The sequence below is a fragment of the Phyllobates terribilis genome, unplaced genomic scaffold (genome assembly GCF_046119375.1).
Source record: "Phyllobates terribilis strain yellow unplaced genomic scaffold, ASM4611937v1 Scaffold_11__3_contigs__length_659146591, whole genome shotgun sequence".
Taxonomy (NCBI): Eukaryota; Metazoa; Chordata; class Amphibia; order Anura; family Dendrobatidae; genus Phyllobates; species Phyllobates terribilis.
Genome location: NW_027362771.1, coordinates 174792623 through 174813483, shown reverse-complemented (window position 1 = coordinate 174813483; position 20861 = coordinate 174792623). Strand labels below are relative to the sequence as shown.

The 20861-nt window shown below is 41.9% G+C and overlaps 1 protein-coding gene across 3 annotated transcripts in view; it reads left to right on the top strand.

Moving 5' to 3' along the window:
- CAPS2 (calcyphosine 2) overlaps positions 1-20861 on the top strand; it is a 103234-nt gene that overhangs the window by 50232 nt on the left and 32141 nt on the right. For all 3 annotated transcript variants that reach the window (XM_073651810.1, XM_073651809.1, XM_073651811.1), the window contains 2 exons: positions 8865-8960; positions 14272-14365. In XM_073651810.1, the coding sequence (XP_073507911.1) occupies positions 8865-8960; positions 14272-14365 (190 nt within the window). The remainder of the gene's footprint in view (positions 1-8864; positions 8961-14271; positions 14366-20861) is intronic.

Here is a 20861-nt window from a genome sequence, read left to right as displayed (position 1 = left end):
TTGCGCTTGCATTCCAAGGAATGGGGTAGGGACAACTGAACGCTGCACTGGGACAAGGACGTGGACAGTGATTGTTGCAATTCTGCAACAATAGGTGCATGGCGGGAGGCATCTTCGCATGCGCCAAGGATCACTTATGATGGGCACTATTTTAGGCAGTGACCTGGGAGTCAGAGATGCTTCCAGAGGTCTTCCCCATGCTGTTCCCATGTCTTTTCAGCACTGTATGCATGTGTCTGATGATGTGTCACACACCACATGGCCAGATAAGTTGGAAAAAGTTAAAATGACATTTCCTGGTGAATGCATTTGTCTTGGTTGAAATCAATGCAAAAGTGCAAAAACGCATCAAAAACGCTACGTGTGAACCCAGCCCAAGGTGTGGAGGGGTATTTTTGTTTTTGGTTATTTATTTTGCCTTATATACAAGTCATTACCCTGGAAAGGATGTTCCTTAACATATTTCCCAGGAAAATCCATTTTGGTTTCGTTTTTGTATGTTTTATTTTGAGTACGTAAAAGTGGCGTAATACCTCTGACAGCGTTGTTGACAGCAGTGACCTGGGAGTTAGAAATGCTTCCAGGGGTCTTCCCCATGCTGTCCCCATGTCATTTGAGCACTGTTCCCATCGATTTGGGCAATTTTTAGGCCCTCTGCAGACCGCCGGGGGGAGCCGCCTGAAAAATGCTCGAGTTTCTCATAGACTTACATTAGGCTCGTTGCACTTGTCGAGCACCCGAGTATTTTAATGTGCTCGACCCGAGCATCGAGCACCTGAGCATTTTAGTGCTCACTCATCACTAGTAACATTACCTCTGCTGTGACAGCTGCAGGATGTGTTACAAAACCCCTTTACCACCCTGGGTTTTTCCGTTTTTGTGTTTTCATTTTTTGATCCCCTTTTCCCAGAGCCATAATTTCTTTATTTTTCTATCAGTATGGCCATATGGCGTGTTTTTTGCGGGACGAGTTGTACGACACCATTGGTTTTACCATATTGTGTACTGGAAAATGGGGAAAAAATTCCAAGTGCAGTGAAATTATAACAAAAGTGCAATCCCACAATTGTTTTTTTTTTTTTTTTACCATATTCACTATATGCTAAAACTGACCTGCCATTATAATTTTCCAGGTCATTACGAGTTTGTAGACACAAAACATGCATAGGTTATTTTTTATTTAAATGGTGAAAAAAAAATCCAAAATTTGTAAAAAAAAATAAAATGGCACCATTTTCCGAGACTTGTAGCGTCTCCATTTTTTGAGGTTTTGGGGGCAGGTGAGGGCTTATTTTTTGCACACTGAGCTGACATTTTTATTGATACCATTTTGGGGTAGATACGATGTTTTGATCACCCATTATTGCATTTCATTGGAATGTTGCGGCGACAAAAAAATTCTAGCGGTTTAATTTTTTTTTTTCGTTACGCTGTTTACCGATCGGATTAATTCTTTTTATATATTGATAGATCGGGAGATTCTGAATGCAGCGATACCAAACATGTATATTTTTGATTTTTTTTTTAATTGTTTAATTTCGAATGGGGCAAAAGGGGGGTGATTTGAACTTTTTATATTTTTTATATATTTTTTTTATATTTTTAAAAACATTTTTTTTACTTGCCTCCATAGTCTCCTTAGGAGACTTGAAGCTGCGATCATCCAATCGCTTGTGTTACACATAGCAGGGCGTCAGGTAAAAACTGACTAGCTGAATCCTTCTAAGCTCTAACAGGAAGTCTCTTTTCCCTGCATGAGTCATGAGTCACTGTAAAAGTGTCTGGCAGGTGGGAGGAGCAGCTTGGTCAGGAGTTAAATAGGGGAATGATTTATGCCGGGACAGAAGACTTCCTGTTTCTACATAGAACAGAGAAAAGAGAAGAATTTACTGGGTAGAAAGGAATAATGAGCGATTGTCAGTACACAGTGCTATGTAAAAAGATGATTGCAATATATTAAGAGGATAAAAACTTTAATGGGAGGAGTGCTTCTGTAAGAAATATAAGAGAGGGTTATTAGTTTGACCATTGAATGTGGTTTGTGTAGTCTCAATTTAAAGTGTAAATCCCAGATTACAGTTTAATCCCAAATTAAAACGAGCATTTTAACACAAAGGATTGTACAGTCATGCCTATATGGATTTTAAAAGTCATGTCTTTAGTAAGGTCATCAGATCTAAGAGATCTATATAATTTGTATGTTTTTTGTGTTGTGAAATCTAATGACAGATCCTCTTTAAAGTGATTGTCCACTACTTGAACTAGCCTTTTTAAAACCCTGTCCCCCTCCGTGTAATAACACTCCAGTGCTGGCGCCTTTCCAGCAGTGTTGGCACTGGCTCTCCTGGCGCTCACGTGGCATTGTTATGTCACATGATCCCTGCAGCCAATCAGGGCTGGCTTCACTCTTACCTCCTTTGGACAAGTCAAGATATTCAGAGGAAGTGAGAGAGCAGTAGTCCTCACTTCCTCCAGATGTCTGATTTGTCCAAAGGAGGTAAGAGGGAAGCCAGCCCTGATTAGCTGAAGGGATCATGTGACATAACAATGTCACGTGAGCGCCAGGAGAGCCAGTGCCAACACTGCTGGAACGGCGCTGGTGACGACCCCATTGGAACGGTGTCAGCATCGAAGGCGAGTATAGATGTTTTTATTTTACGGGAAGAAATGTAGGGCTTCAGAAGGGGTTTTGCGAGTAGTGGACAATCCTTTTAATGGGTTGGTTGGACAGTAAATTACATTATTTTAGACATGAATTTATTTAAGATAATAAACGCAGGCTGCACTGGAGGTCTCCGCCGGCTCTGGTAGTGCGTTCTGCCCCGTTTGGAAGTCTTAGCACTGCAGTACATTCTATTCGCTGCAGCAGTCAGGTGACTTGAAGACCATGTTATTGGATGTTTCTGTGAAGACATGCTCTTCTAGTCACTTGACTGCTGCAGCCAATTACAGACTGCCGGGATACTGTTACCTTCTGCGCTGGATTCGCAGGGCGGGGCTGGAAGGTAAGTATGCCTCTGTTCACGTATTAAAAAAAATCATTTTACTGAACTCAAATATCTATTTAGCCCCTGCTAGTCTAAAGGGGCATTTACACTGCAAGATCGTGAAAAACTCTCATTCATCTGTTGAAATGATCTTTTATGCAGTATAAAAGATCATCGTTCTTGGCTATGTATCATCTTGTGTAAGCAGGACTTGCACTGCTTAGAATGGCAGCCTATGTGCACTGAGCAATCTGGTATAGATCACTCAGTACGCATTGTTTACTTTGGTCTGCCTGTTTAAACAGGCATTCAAATGACCGCTGATCGGTAAAATGTTAACAATTGGCAGTTTCATTGTGCCACCAGTCGGTCCATGTAATCAGACCCTTAGGTCGCTCACTCGCTCATCCAGTTGCTCACAGAGGTAGACACAGGTACACTTCTCTTTTTAATCTTCTACTGGTTTATTAAAGTAAGGCATAAACCAGTGCAAAGCTCATCAAAACAAACACAGCCTTTCTGGCATAACAGGAAAACAAAAGACAGCATATAGCACAGTCCATAAGTCTTCGGGGATCCGCCCGCTCAGGAACAAAAGAGTTCAGCTCAGTTTAGCATAAACAAAGCTCAGGAGCTCTCGCCTCCAGGCACACCGAACACTGAATGACTCAGAAAGCTGACTATTCACCCTCCAAACCCCACCCTGGGGTGGAGATATGGTGAACAGCCTCCCACCCGCTCTTCAGATGTTCACATAAAAGCCTAGACCTTAAAATGTCCGATTAACCTCTCTCAGCACTTAGTGTGCTGGAGCATTTTCCCTAGATTCATATCACTGAAGCTAACAACCTCAGTGATACATATCTCCCATCCAGTACCATACCAGTGACTTTGTCACAGTTCATAAGTGGTCAACATATTTTTTTCATTTTACCAAAATGTTATGAAATCTCTGTATGTGATAATTTGCTCAGAGGTAGCCATTCTCTTTCCCCACATAGCCCAATTTTGGGCAGATCATTTATTCAGGTACAATAGGGTCACAGAAGGGCAGAATTAATTGCAGACTATCACAAGTGCACGGTAAGAAGCAGCAGGTTTGTTTCTGTGTGCAGGCATTGTTCAATGTGAACTCTCTGTGCACAGAGGAGGAATTGATTTTATGATTATTAGACCGCTACATAATCCCTCTAATGTTTCTAGTCATAATAGCAGCACTACTGGATAATGTAACTTTCAATACATATCATATATAAATACATCTAAGATCATTACCTTAGGAAAGTAGGCCTCCAATGTGTATTTATTTCTTGGCAGCCATTCTATTGGATAGATATGGAGCAGGAAAAATAGATTTACAATATACCATATTGTTTGTACTATAAGATGCATTTTTAGCAAGAAAAAAAATCTTGTTAAAAAGTATGGTCGACTTGTAGTCCAGAGGCAGCTTCATCTGATTGAGGAGAATGGTGACACAGTGTCCTTCATGATCACTTGGAGAACTGCTCTCTCCTCCTGTCAGACTGTTAAGCACACTGATCTACCCGCTCGATAGTAGAGGAAGCCACTAGGATGTGCACATGTGCTGCATGTCCTGAGTATCCGAATGACTTTTCAGGTCATGTGATCAGTCACATGCCTGGAAAGAACTTCAGAATGTGGTAATAGATACACCGTGTGTAGTATGCTTATACGTGTCTATAGCAGAGCTGTGTGTGTGTGCGTGTATGTAGCAAGGCTGTGTGCATATGTAGCAGAGCTGTGTGTGTAGCAGATGTGTGAGTGCACATGTAGCAGAACTGTGTGTTTATGTAGGAAAGATGTGCATGTATGTAGCAAAGCTATGCGTGTATGTAGGAAAGCTCTGTGTATGGCAGAGCTGTGTGTGTATTTAGCACATCTGTGTGTGTGTGTGTAGCAGAGTTGTGTGTGTCTATACCGGAAAGCTGTGTGTATATGTGGTGGAGCTGTGTGTTTATGTAGCAGAATTGTGTGTGTATGTAGCATAGCTGGGTATGTGTTTGTATAGAACAGCTGTGTGGTAGAGCTGTGTGTGTATATACAGCACAGCTGAGTGTACATTTACTGTACATGCAGCCGTGTTGTGTATATGTGTGCACTGCAGAGAATGTAAGTAGTGTGTGTGCTGTAAATCTATATGTGTATAATACACATGCTTCAGAGCAACACTAACTAATAGATCTATTACCTCCCTATTCTATCCTAAATCATTACAATTAGTGATATTGATCCTTCTACTTTTTTACACCGCCAGGGAAGTTTTAATTAGTAAGAATTTTTTTTCCTATTTTCTGCTATATGCACCTGGAGTGTGTTTTATAGTAAGGTGCATCCCATAGATCGAAAAAATACGGCATTTAGCATTCGTACGCTTATCTCAATGTAAAATGATTTTGATGTTTCTGAGACATTGTCTCACAGTATGTATCTATGTATTAGTACTAATAACTGCATACAAGAAGCAAGCGTGAAATGTACCAGGATGGTGTAACTGTAGTCGCATAAAGTCCTCTGCCTCGAGGGTAAGATGTGCTCCTTGGTGCCCTTTATCTGACATTCCTCGCTGATTGATATATAGCTCAGCCTATCTGATTCTAACCATCTTTTGCAGATTTACGTTCGGTGTCATTTATTTTTAAACAAGACACCCACAAATTTTCTCTCTCTTTTTAAAAGGATTTGGAATAGCTAATTCCCCTGCGTATCTCAGCCATTCACATTTTTATTGCCTTGGGGACATTGCAGCTTTTCTTTCATTTGAGTAACAGGCTAACAATGCTAGATCCTAAGTGGATTATTTCTGATGCTTTGTAATGGATATACACGGACACACTAGATGCCAGTAATGGCTCTATGTTGTGTTCTGCTTTCTGTGACTACAGGACCACAACAAGTGGAATAAAATGGTTGGTGACAACATCAGCAGCGTCTTATTGTTAATGGAATAAAAAGGCTCATCAAAAGCCCCAGGTATAAATGTGGTGCGCGCCAGTTTAATGATGGGTGGCATAAAGAATCTGCTGTCTCACATTGGAAATGGGTGCAAGATCTTTCTATGACTAATATCATTCAGTACAATATTGTTTTTCATTGAAAAAAACCCCAAAAACATGCAACATCAAACACAAAGCTGTCTGCTCCTGCTCTACACACCAGCAGCCTTTACTGCATTGTGAACACTGCTACAGTCAGCGGGAGCATGATTCTTCATGGTTATTCCTATGTTCTTATATGGAAAAAACTAAATTATTGTAAAAGCAAGCAACTTGTAATAAAAAATCCTTTATGTTCTGAAAGTATTTTTATCATTTACTGCTTGTTGCTAAGTTTACCGGCCAGCTCCGCAATCTTACAAGCTCTTTCTAATAGAGCTTGTAAGTACAGCTCTGAAGGTGGCTGGTATCACCATTATGATCTGTCAAGAGTTCACTTTGAAGGTGTCTTTATTTTGCAGGGACATATTTCGTTCCATGAAGTTTCTTATGCACTTAAAGTGGGCATTGACATATTATAGCAGGTGTATACCTCTGTAATAAGAGCAGAATAAACTCTTCTACATTATGTACTATACAATAAACTGATCCTTCTCTTCAGAAAGGGTGCTCCAGTTTTTTCTGGACCCACTGCGCCACGGTCCGAGCTTACCTTTGGAGGGGCTTGGCTAAGCGGACACCCGGTTTTCGCTAGAGCTCTTGATGGTGGAATTAGGTTTGAGCTGCATGTGGCCACCAGGTCCCACTCCGAGGGCAGTTCTCAGTACTGCGGCAGCTGACCCCAAGAGTCAGGAACGCAGGCACTGATTTGGAGTCTATGGCAGGACTGGATAGTGATGCAGGGTCAGACAGTGCGGAAACTGGAACACTTGACAAGATGGACACTGGTGCCGGTTCAAACTGTGTGGATTCTGGAACACTTGACAAGACGGACACTGGTGCAGATTCAGACAGTGCGGACCCTGGAACACTTGCAGATTCAGACAGTGCGGATCCTGGAACACTTGACAAGACAGACACTAGTGCAGGTTCAGACGGTGTGGATTTTGGAACACTTGACAGGACTGACACTGGTGCTGGCTTAGGTACCGCCAGAGCGGTTTCAGGTTCGGGTACTGCCTGAGCGATTTCAGGTTCGGGTACCGCCAAAGCGGTTTCAAATACAGGTACCGCCGGAGAGGTTTGGACAGTGGGTTCAGGTTCTAACAGAATAGGTTCAGGCTCAGGTTCAGACTTGGTGGGTTCATCTACAGGTTTTGGGTGTAACAAAATGGGTTCACGGACCTGACAACTAACTAACAGGGACAAACTCAAACTAACACTAAAGAGAGCTTTGTACAGGCACCTCCCTATAGGGAAGCGTGCCTTAAATACTAGACACCTCCCAGCTATTTGCTGGGGGAAGATTCATGGTGTGGGCACTACCCCTTTAGGGGGCGGGAGCACACACACACTAAGCGCTCCTCTGGGTGACCATTGTGCCGTGCGTGGGCCCAGGAGCAGGAAACTGCAGCAAGACAGAGAGTGGCGTCGCCTAGCGGCCATAGCAGTAAGTATGTCGGCGTTCATGCCTGGAGGAAGGAGAGGGAACATGCAGGGACGCCGGCATTAGCGTTACATTTTTACAATAAACTGTGGCCGAAGGAGGCTTCCTGAAGATTAGGATACCTGAGCAGTACCCTATGAAGGCTGGTACAATTGCCTCTAAGTGCCAACCGGGTGACCAGAAAAGTCTATTTCCATGTTTGTGAATAAAAGCCGAATCTATATCCAAGCTTACTATTAGTAAAGGGATAGCCATGCATTATCTCCATTGTTTTTAATAAAACATCAATTCTAAATATCCCTCGTTACTACATTTATAGTATATATAAACACTCCTAAACCCACATCCGTATAATTAAGCCAAAAAGCATATTTGTAAATAAATCCCTAAAGAAGCAAGACTTTTCTTATAGCTAAAAACATCTTTACTAATATCAAATGCATTAAAAACATACATATACATAAAAGTATATAGAGGTAAAAATGAAAATGGGACAATACGGATAAGTATAAGGATGGGTAAAGCTGGAGAATAATACAGTAAAATACTGGTAAGTAAACACAAATATATGCTACAAAACCAAGTAATAAATACTGTATAATATAAAAAGGTCTGTACAAAAGATAATGATAATATGGGCCTAAATATAGGTAATACATGAAGGAAAAATAGAGGGTGACATTTTACATGTATAGAGACATAGTCTGAGAAGTATGGCAACAGTCATAAGGAAACTTATATATGTTTCCAAATACATGAGATAGTCATTGTACATGCAAACATGTCATCCATCAATGCATAAGACCATATAGCATAAGTACCCCATATCATTTAATCATATAAAAATATATGTAGCAACATTACCTGAGTAAAGGAGATCCAGGAACCCACCACACACGACGCGCGTTTCACTATGAAATACTTCGTCAAGGGGTCTGTGAAAACACATGCACAGATGCTCTCTGGTCATACTTTAACGTTACTAACAGACTAGCACTATTTTGTGATATTGTATTGATAAAAATAGCTAATGTAGTCATGAATTGATACGGCCTGTCCTAGAAAAAATAAGTTTCTTGGCTCAATTACGATAAAAGACATCACTTGGAATGATTTCCTATGTATTGTATGTTTAGAATTTCTCTATTCTTTCATTTAAGTGTGCTGTGTTGCTAATATAATCTGGATACTGCTAGTACGAAAGGATTGTACTGAATTATGAAGCATTGTGTTTTTATATAGCAAGCCTTTCCATATCCCCAAATTTTTTTATATATTTTTATACAAATTTGTGACCCTTTTATTCTGTCTTAGAAATGGTCGTGATGCCTGCAGGGAGCTCATTGGGTTCTTTTTCGCACATGACAAGTCTGTTACAGTTTATGAATATCGTCAGTTTGGCAAAAACAGGTAAGATGACAAAAATGCAAGAATTTAAATCTAAAAGTCACGTATGGTAAATCTGACTCTGCTTCAAAATGGTGTAGCCATGCTAATGTCCATTTAAAGGGGTTGTCTGATATATATAGATAGATAGATAGATATATATATATATATATATATATATATATATATATATATATAACAATTTAAGGCATGGATGGCCTTAAAATAAAAAAGCGCATACTCACCTTCCATCGCCTCCCGCGGATCCGGCATAGGTTGCTCCGGAGGTATGCACCAGCTCAGGAATACCTACTCCATTTGGGATGTCATGGGATCATTGCAGCCTGTGATTGACTGCAGTAGTCAGGTGACTAGAGGAGGGTGTCAGCAGAGAAACATATGATGACACGCCCTTCTTATCACCTGACTGCTGCAACCTGCGCTGGACTTGCTAGGGCCCTGCAAAGTGAATATGCCCATTTATGCCTTTAAAAAAGATTTTTTTCCGTTATCATACAAGCCCTTTAAGGCTATACTGCACTAAAGGTTCATGCAGACGTCTGTGGATCTTGGACCGATCATGGGCCGCAATGCACGGATTGACCGCGGGTCTCCTGATTCAGTCATGACTGCCCCATACAAATATATGAAGCTGTCATGCTCTGGTCAGGAGACCCGTGGCCAGACCGTGCATTGTGGTCCATGATCGGTCCAAGATCCACAGACGTCTGCATGAGCCCTTGTGCTCAGCACTATATAGCCTACTACAGAGATTGCTGAATACAGACATAAAAGCATTGCTACAACAAGAATGGAAAGGTGCAAGTGAAATCTTACACAATGGTCCCCAAAAATGAAGATGTTGTTCAGCTGCTTTTACTTCTAGAGCTTATTGCTGGCAGAATTGTCCCAACTTGTTTGATGCTCAGCTTTACGCATAGGATTGTAGCCCTACGCAGCGCAATAACATGTAGATGCCTTCCGAGTTGGCAGCACCTCTCCTTCTGTGCATTTGCTCTGTTTGCGACCCCTCGCCTTTGCACCATTTACTGGCCAGGCTGGTTAGGGGTGGGAAGGTGTGGGATTACATACAGTTTACCTACATGCCTAAAAGGGAGGGACAAAACGTGACTGGCAGAAAAAAAGCGTGATGAAGATCCAGAAAGCGAAGCATTATTCCGGCCTCATGATCTTGGGACAGGACAAATTTCTGAAAATTTTCTAAAAGACTGCTATGGGTAATTTTCTCTACTCTTGCTCATATGAACATTTAAAAGGAACCTGTAATGTCCAATAACGCTATTAACCTGCAGAATAAGGATTAATCTGCAGGTTAATATCATTATGAAGGGGCCGGGCCAAAGTACTGAAAGTTCGACACCTAAGAGAAAATGAACTTTGTTTCTCCAGGGAGCTGCCAGCTGTCAGTCTTGCAGTTATGTCTGGTGCAATTACAGTCAGCGCTCACAACACGTCCCAGCACTGATTGACAGGTGGCTCTGCAGTGCATCAGTGATGAGCCGGCTGTCAGTCAGTGCCAGGGTGTGCTTACAGTGTGTGATGACTGATATAGTGAGTGATGACTGTAGCTGCTCCTAGCACGCCTGCAAGACTGACAGCCAACGGCTCCCAGGAGAAATAAAGGTAATTTTCTCCCAGGTGCCGCACATTTAGTATTGCAGCCAGGCGCCTTCATAACGCTATACATCTGCAGATTGACCCTATATCTGCAGGTTACTAGCATTATCGAATATGACAGGTTCCATTTAAAGTTCTATTTATATGATGAGACATGACAACCCCTGGAAAGCTCTGCTCAAGGGTTGTTCAGTCCTCCTGTTCTTTCTTTAGGAGAGCACCGCTCCCCTTCCTCCTGGCTTTCTGTTTGCGGTGCACTGCTGATGAGTTACAGTTCGGACCAGCAGTATGGTTGCACCATTGTGTGCTACTGATGAGTGACAGTTCGGACCAGCGGTATGGTTGCACCCCGGTGTGCTACCGATGAGTGACAGTTCGCACCAGCGGTATGGTTGCACCCCGGTGTGCTACCGATGAGTGACAGTTCGCACCAGCGGTATGGTTGCACCACGGTGTGCTACCGATGAGTGACAGTTCGGACCAGTGGTATGGTTGCAACACGGTGCACTGTTGATGAGTGACAGTTCGGACCAGCGGTATGGTTGCACCATGGTGCACTGTTGATGAGTGACAGTTCGGACCAGCGGTATGGTTGCACCATTGTGTGCTACCAATGAGTGATAGTTCGGACCAGCGGTATGGTTGCACCACGGTGTGCTACCGATGAGTGACAGTTCGGACCAGCGGTATGGTTGCACCCCGGTGTGCTACCGATGAGTGACAGTTCGCACCAGCGGTATGGTTTCACCCCGGTGTGCTACCGATGAGTGACAGTTCGCACCAGCGGTATGGTTGCACCACGGTGTGCTACCGATGAGTTACAGTTCGGACCAGCGGTATGATTGCACCATGGTGTGCTACCGATGAGTGACAGTTCGGACCAGCAGTATGGTTGCACCACGGTGTGCTACCGATGAGTGACAGTTCGGACCAGCAGTATGGTTGCACCACGGTGTGCTACCGATGAGTGACAGTTCGGACCAGCGGTATGGTTGCACCACTGGCGCCAATTCTGCACTCTGATGCTGCAAGCAGAAGGAGCTTTGTCTCTGCAGCATCAGAGGAGTGTGGGGGCACTAAAGCTGACTGGAGCACTTACAAACTGTAGAAATGAGCATGGAAATGCTGCTTTCTTTACCTAGGAGACCGACCACTGCTTGTAGGCTGCAGAGGTGTCCAGTAATCTAAGCAGCAAACAGTAAACGATAACGTTTAAATTCCCTTTTTGTCAGAACGGAGAGTATTTATAAAAACAAGCTTATGCAAAAAAAATTGCCATTTTACCCATTTAGGAAGTTGAGATAACCCCATTAATTACTGGCAGTCTTTTGATGGCAAGAACAGCATTCAGTACTTTTCTTACAAGTAAAAAAATCTAAAGTACATCTGATAGACCTTATTACAAGTCAATGACATCTGTCAGGATTTGCTGGGATCTGTGTAAAATAGGATGCTGTCTTAGCTCCATTAAGAAATAGAAGCCATGACGGTAGTGTAAGCAGAGCCTTAGACAAAATCTTCACCTCAGCTGCCATATACACAACTTGGTTAATTAACATGTGATACTTTGGACGCTCTAACTGGATGCATGGAACGTTGCTGTATATAAACCATTAAGATTGCTTATCACAATAGTATAGAGGGAATTGTGTCTTATATTGGACTCTGATCGCTATGTTACAAGTGACTGATAGCGTTTCATTAAAGGACATATTTGCCTGCAGCTCTTCCTTGATGCTAATCATGCCACTTGCTAACTTGGGGATTTGCAACATTATTGGCTGCCAGATTGTCAGATTGTATTGACTTTTGGTGGATATATGAGGCTTTTGTGGCTAATTGACTTTATGTTTATTATCACAAATCAACTTTCAGCTGCTTTTTTTCCAATGTGTTAGTGCAATCATAGATTTTGTGTTAGGTAATGAGCCATAGCTTTTTATCAGTTAGTGAATGAAATCAGCACATGGTTCAGTAATGCGGTTTTAAAGGTTTCCCCAGTTTTTTTGTAAATAAAGCTTTATCATAGTACGGAGTAAAATGTGCTTAATTGGGCATCTGATAATTCAGAAAAGCCTATAAATCCTGCATGTGTTTTCAGCACAGAAAATGCAACAAAATATGACATGACACAAATCGTGCAGCACAGATCACAGTGTGGTACATTTCCACATAATAAAAGGTATTGCAGCAACTAGTGGCTCATAATGCTACCACATTCACTTTCATTAGTGTCACCCTATTGCAACCTTTGCCTGTGCAACACAGGTCACAACCAAATTTGCTGTGTTCCCCCAGATTATTTATTCAAGACCTTCAAGGGAACAGGATTATGTTACAATACCTTCAATAGTCTTAGTAAACATCCAACCCCTGAGTTTGTGATGCAAGATACCAACAGCCAGAAAATGGAAGCCCTCTTCTTCTATCAAACTCTTAAAATCCTATGACTGCTATTGAACTCTCCATCCGAGGGATTCTTAGTTCCTCAACATTGACCCTTGCTTTAGGATCTGTTCAAAGAGCGATGCCTCTGGAAAACATATTTTGGTCTTTCTTCCTATAGTTTATATTGGTACAAGTGAGATAATTGAGAATCCAGTCTGATTGATGCTGGGTTAAAATTATTCTACTCAATCTTGTGCTTTACTCTGCTGTTGGTAACAGCTGTGAGAGTCATGGTCATGGTTCTTCTCCTGCTTTCTGCAACCAGTGCTTCCTGTTGACTTCAGTCCTGATGGGCTATTTAAAGATGACACCATCTTCACCACTTTGCCTACTGATGAAGTTATTTTGTGTACTGGCGCTTGTATCTGCAATGTACTTGAACTTGATTTTGACCTTGAATGGTGAAGAGCGGGGAGATTCCTCCACACCGCGATCTCACTAGTGTCAAGCCAGTTGGCACTTAGAGCATCCACTTTAGCAATGAGAAACATAACAGAATCTGTAGATTATATATAGAACCACAAAAATGGTACAATGACTATTCATTATCTTGTGGATGCTTAGACACTTGTCGGACTAGTAGCTCAGCAGGTCTTCCAGCAAGAAATTGTACAGGCACTCTGAGAAATTTCTAACCATCTGGACTCTTTGAACCTGATTGGCTTCATGTCATTCACTACTTCAGTGATCCATCAAACCTCAACCGTGAGCATCTAACTTCATCCTTCCATTTCAGTCCCTTGACTTCAGCATCCTGCATACTGATGGTTCGCCTGGAATCCTTAAACATGGCGACAGTTTATCAATAACTAACAAAACCAAGGTGGCCTACATGATTTTGCTCTCACAGATGAAGCTCTAGATTCGGGTTACTATTACAAGAGTGAAAGGACCCAATTGTGTCTTCCTTAAATCGTTCCTATCTACATTTCGGAGAGTTTTTTAGGTACCTGACTGTACCTTTTTGCAGCCTCTGTACTGTAACATCTGAAATAAGGGCTATCCATCATATTTCATATCTTAGCTTCCAAATAGTACAACAGGGCTGTTTAGTATTTGGTTTGGAATCCTTTTCAAAAGACGTACTTTTACAGATTTAGAACAATGGATGGTGCAGTATGAATTTATCTTTTTCAGTTTAGAGAATAGATAATTTTATACCTAATCTTCAAGAATGATTCGTTTTACTATATTTTCATGGTTCTTATTGGTATTTTAACTGATTTTGTTGTTTTTGATATTTTTATAGGACAAATGCCTTGCCCTTTATCCAAAAAGGAATATATTTTCATAAATGTGGAAAAAGAAAAGGAAAGCCGTATGGAATTGAAGACTTTTACCCTGTAAGTTTAGCAAAAAAGAATTTCTTAAAGAGTAAATGCAGGTGTATATTTGTGGTGTCCTGTCACTATACAGCCGCCGCTCTTGCCATCATGCTTGGGAAATGTCAAACTCTGTTTACTGGAAAGAAAGCCATTTCATTGATCTGAACACACAGGTTTTCTGGATGCTTTATGATGCTTTATGAGGACAGTAATTGTACTAATTTATCTGCATGCTATGAACTCTCTTTCAGCACTGTCATTACTTCTTTGCCCTCTGCTCATTTTATGAAACGTAAATAATTGTGTGTGTCAGAGAGAAGACAAATTAATTATGGGTCATGATGTCTCCAAAGACAGTGAATAGATTAGATAAATCTTAGTGTTTTCCAGCTACTGTACAAAATAGCCATTTTGTGCAGACATATTGACAGAATTTATAAAGAGTACATTTTGTAGTAAGTGATCAAATACCAGTGTCTGGGGCATGACACCATCATTTTTATCATGTCTTTCCATTGCTATATATAGCTATTCAGTGGATATGAAAACCCTACATACCCCTATTAAAATGTCAGGTTTTTGTCATGAAAAAATCTTACCCAGAAGAATCATTTCAGAACTTTTTCCACCTTTAATGTCAACTACAATATAATCTGCACAATTCTATTGGAAAACAAACTGAATTTTTTTTCGGATGGAAAAGGAAAAATTAAGAACTAAAATAATGTGAACACCCTATTATAATTGGGGATGTGGTTGTGTTCAGAATTGGACAATCACATTTAATCTGCATAAAGTCTGCCAAAAGCATGTGGGAAACGTGTTATGGTCTGATGAGACCAAGGTTGAATTTTTTGTACCATAATTCCATAAGGGGGTTTGCTGCAAAGCCAACATTGCGCATCACCAAGAGAACACTGTACTCACAGTGGAGCATGGTGGAGACAGCATCATGCTTTGGAGCTTTTTTTGAGCAGCTGGATATGGAGCTTTAGTAAAGGAGGATGGAATTATGAACAGTTTCAACTATCAGTCAGTTTTGCAATAAAACCTTTAGAACAGGGGTCTCAAACTCAGCTGGGTATATGGGCCGCAAATGGAAAAAATTTGAATTTGGGGGGCCGCATTTTTTGTTCAATGTGACATTTTTAGTGATACCATTTTTTTTTGTATACACCTTTTGAACATTTTTGCCGTGTTTATTTTTTTATGGATGTGGCGATAATAAACGTGTACTTTTTTGTGTTTACTTTAGTTTACATATAAAACAGCATTTTTAGCGCCCAATATTTTTTCATGCTTTATTTTTATTTTTTTGATTTTTACAATTTTGTTTCCCCCAATTGGCCACATACAGTAAAATTGTCTTACAATTAGCATCATATAGTAATAATGGCAAACATCTTGTAGTAATGTCCCCATCTTGTACTAATGTGCCCCAACCAGGTCCCCATCCTGTGGCTATGTGCCCCATCCAGGTCCCCATCCTGTGACTATGTGCCCCATCCAGGTCCCCATCCTGTGGCAATGTTCCCGATCCAGGTCCCCATCTAGTGGCTCTGTGTCCCATCCAGGTCTCCATCTTGTGGCTATGTTCCCCATCCAGGTCCCCATCCTGTGGCTATGTTCCCCATCCAGGTCTCCATCTTGTGGCTATGTGCCCCATCCAGGTCCCCATCTTTTGGCTATGTGCCCCATCCAGGTCTCCATCTTGTGGCTCTGTGCCCCATCCAGGTCCCCATCTTGTGGCTATGTGCCACATCCAGGTCCCCATCTAGTGGCTCTGTGCCCCATCCAGGTCCCCATCTTGTGGCTCTGTGCCCCATCCAGGTCCCCATCTTGTGGCTATGTGCCCCATCCAGGTCCCCATCTTGTGGCTATGTGCCCCATCCAGGTCCCCATCTTGTGGCTATGTGCCACATCCAGGTCCCCATCTTGTGGCTCTGTGCCCCATCCAGGTCCCCATCTTGTGGCTATGTGCCACATCCAGGTCCCCATCTTGTGGCTCTGTGCCCCATCCAGGTCCCCATCTTGTGGCTATGTGCCACATCCAGGTCCCCATCTAGTGGCTCTGTGCCCCATCCAGGTCCCCATCTTGTGGCTCTGTGCCCCATCCAGGTCCCCATCTTGTGGCTCTGTGCCCCATCCAGGTCCCCATCTTTTGGCTATGTGCCCCATCCAGGTCTCCATCTTGTGGCTCTGTGCCCCATCCAGGTCCCCATCTTGTGGCTATGTGCCACATCCAGGTCTCCATCTAGTGGCTCTGTGCCCCATCCAGGTCCACATCTTGAGGCTATGTGCCCCATCCAGGTCCCCATCTTGTGGCTATGTGCCCCATCCAGGTCCCCATCTTTTGGCTATGTGCCCCATCCAGGTCCCCTCTTGTGGCTATGTGCCCCCTGTGCTGTTCTTCACACACATAAAAAAAAAAAAGATGATTCTCACCTGTCCTCCGTTCCCTCGGCGGCCTTCCTGCAGATGTGGCCGCAGGCACCACAGAGTCAGACCCCTTGACGATTCCGACCTGGTCCAGGAGGAGCCGCCGACAGCAGCGCTGCATTGCCGCACACAGACTGTCTCCCAGCACAGCATTTCCAATGCCAGCCGCCGGCCAATCAGAGGCCAGCAGCTGACATCAGCGTACGGCAATGACGTCATACTCACTGCGCCGACACGCAGATATCAGCTGCTGGCCTCTGATTGGTCAGCGGCTGTCATTGGAAATGCTGTGCTGGGAAACAGTCTCTGTGTGGCAATTCAGCGCTGCTGTCGGCGGCTCCTCCTGGACCTGGTCAGGATCATCAAGGGGTCTGTGCCTGCGGGCCGCATAAAGCAGCCTCAGGGGCCGCATGCGGCCCGCGGGCCGCGTGTTTGAGACCCCTGCTTTAGAACTTTGCTAAATAGATGAAGAGGAATTTCACATTACAGCACGACAATGACCCTGAGCACACCTTCAAATCAGCAAAAGTAACTCAAAGTTTTGGAATGTGCCAGCTAGAGCTCAAACCTAAATCCATTTGAAAATCTGTGGGTTGACCTGTAGAGGGCTTTACACAGGTGCTGCCCTTGCAATTTGACAGATGTGGAGCTCTACTGCAAGGAAGAGTGGGAAAAGATTGCAAATTCTAGACATGCCATGGCTATAGACTCCTACCTAAAAAGACTGAATGCTGTAATTCACCTGTACCCTGTCACTGCTCACCACACCAGTCACTCTTCTATCACCGCTCACTGCAGAACATTGGGTCAGTTGTAGCAGGGTCAAATTGTCAGGGCTCTGGACTACAGTAAAGTGGTGCCCAACTCCTCCCACAGCTGAAAAGTGGACAGCCCAGGAGGCATTCCCAGTTGACGGCTGAGTCAGCCACAGTATAGGATATGCGGTCGGACACCGTCTGCAGTCTCCTGTGACCAGGGGCTGCCATATTTGCGGTGTGTACGTGTCGTGCTTAGACACTGACACATCAACAAATAAAAATGGCAGCCTCCAGCCAGCGGCTGCAAAGAAAGTGAATACATAAATAGATATTAAAACAGTACATGCAAGTTTGCATTAAAAATAATTGATTATATAATCAATAATTATTAATAGAAAAGTTGTGATACATTCCCTTTAATAAAGATTGTGATATGAAGGGGAAAAAAACTATGACAAAATAAAAAAAAAAAACACATGTAACACGAAAACCTGATTTATACAATAGGTAATTTTCTCATATAGCTTGCATTTAACAAACCCATTAAAGGGCACATTAAACATTGTATCAAGTGCAATAGGTTGTTCTCGAACATTTACCTATTACTTAAATCACCTTGTTTAGCAGTACCAGTAATGTGTGTGTATGTGTGCGTGTGTATATACATATGTGTGTGTGAATATATATATATATATATATATATATATACAGTACAGACTAAAAGTTTGGACACACCTTCTCATTTAAAGAAATTTCTGTATTTTCATGACCAAGAAGGAGAGTGATGGGGTGCTACGCCAGATGACCTGGCCTCCACAGTCACCAGACCTGAACCCAAAAGAGATGGTTTGGGGTGAGCTGGACCGCACAGTGAAGGCAAAAGGGCCAACAAGTGCTAAGCATCTCTGGGAACTCCTTCAAGATTGTTGGATGACCATTTCTGGTGACTTCCTCTTGAAGCTCATCAAGAGAATGCCAAGAGTGTGCAAAGCAGTCATCAAAGCAAAAGGTGGCTACTTTGAAGAACCTAGAATATAAGACATATTTTCAGTTGTTTCACACTTTTTTGTTAAGTATATAATTCCACATGTGTTAATTCATAGTTTTGATGCGTTCAGTGTGAATGTACAATTTTCATAGTCATGAAAATACAGAAAAATCTTTAAATGAGAAGGTGTGTCCAAACGTTTGGTCTGTACTGTATATATATATATATATATATATATATATATATATATATATATATATATATAAATAATATACAATAAGCTTTGGAAAATATAGATGTGAAGAACGGCACCATACAGTGGCCCCCATACAAAAGGTCGAGCTAATTTGTGGCTGAACATGAACAAGGTTGTTATTTTATAGTACCAAGAAGAAGGGTGAAAACATACAATGTCTGGAAGTTCATTGCTGGTGGAAACCATCTATTAGCTTTGGATCTGTAATTTGCTGATTTTATTTTAAACTCTGATTTCAAGAGGTAAAGTTGTCAATTATCTTCTGTTTTATAAATGTCACCAATATAAGCAGTTTTTAGATATTTATTTTCATTTAATCCTTTGTAATTAATTCTATATATTATTCTGTTATGTTTCATTTGTTGTGAACCTCCCAGTATTCTCTATGTGAAACACAGCAGCAGATACAGGTGCATCTCACAAAATTAGAATATCATCAAAAAGTTAATTTATTTCAGTTCTTCAATACTAAAAGTGAAACTCATATATTATATAGAGTCATTACAAACAGAGTGCTCTATTTCAAGTGTTTATTTCTGTTAATGTTGATGATTATGGCTTACAGCCAATGAAAACACAAAAGTCATTATCTCAGTAAATTAGAATACTTTATAACAACAGCTTGAAAAATGTTTTTAAAATCAGAAATGTTGGCCTACTGAAATGTATGTTCAGTAAATGCACTCAATACTTGGTCGGGGCTCCTTTTGCATCAATTACTGCATCAATGTGGCGTGGCATGGAGGCGATCAGCCTGTGGCACTGCTGAGGTGTTATGGCAGCCCAGGTTGCTTTGATAGCAGCCTTCAGCTCGTCTGCATTGTTGGCTCTGGTGTCTCTCATCTTCCTCTTGACAATACCCCATAGATTCTTTATGGGGTTAAGGTCAGGCGAGTTTGCTGGCCAATCAAGCACAGCCATACTGTTGTGTGTAAACCAGGTATTGGTACTTTTGGCAGTGTGGACAGATGCCAAGTCCTGCTGGAGAATGAAATTTCCATCTCCAAAAAGCTTGTCGGCAGAGGGAAGCATGAAGTGCTCTAAAATTTCCTGGTAGACGGCTGCGCTGACTTTGGTCTTGATAAAACACAGTGGACCTATACCTGCAGATGACATGGCTCCCCAAACCATCACTGATTGTGGAAACTTCACACTAGACCTCAAGCAGGTTGGATTGTGGCCTCTCCACTCTTCCTCCAGACTCTGGGACCTTGATTTCCAAATGAAAATTGGAACTCTGGGACCTTGTGCAGTGTGTCAATGACTGCCTTCTGGACATCTGTCAAGTCAGCAGTCTTTCCCATGATTGTGGAGCCTACTGAAAAAGACTAAGGGACCTTTTTAAACGTTTAGGAAGCCTTTGCAGGTGTTTTTTTGTTAATTCTAATTTACTGAGATAATGACTTTTGTGTTTTCATTGGCTGTAAGCTATAATCATCAACATTAACAGAAATAAACACGTGAAATAGATCACTCTGTTTGTAATGACTCTATATAATATATGAGTTTCACTTTTTGGATTGAAGACCGGAAATAAATTAACTTTTTGATGATATTCTAATTTAGTGAGATGCACCTGTAACTAATAAGCAAACCCTACTACATTTCACTAAGTATATTTCATGCTAGACAAGAACAAAATGTTTTTGACTATATGTCTTTTCGCTGAACAAGACCTCGCTCGTGGGACAGTTGAAGTAGACCTTGAATTAAGGATCCTGCCACAGCGTGTCTTAACATGGCTTACTTATTGAGTCATTTTTCGGTTTTTGTTCATTTGCTTTTCATCTGAAATTGGTTTTGAAAGTGCCACTAATTTTCAATCGGAGTTGTGTATACAGACGGTCTCCCGCTGCATTCTCCTATTTATAATCTCGAACGCTTGCTCTATTATATTGTCACATGCTATTACTGGAAAATGGACAGATGAAGGGTGGTTAGAGAGAAAACAATTGGGAAACTTGAATTACGAAAAAAATGGAAGAGGATTGATGGGTTGCCATGCAGAAGCCATATTAACTATTGACTAAGCATGAAGGTTATTTATTTAAATTTGCCCTCTTTTAAAGGCTG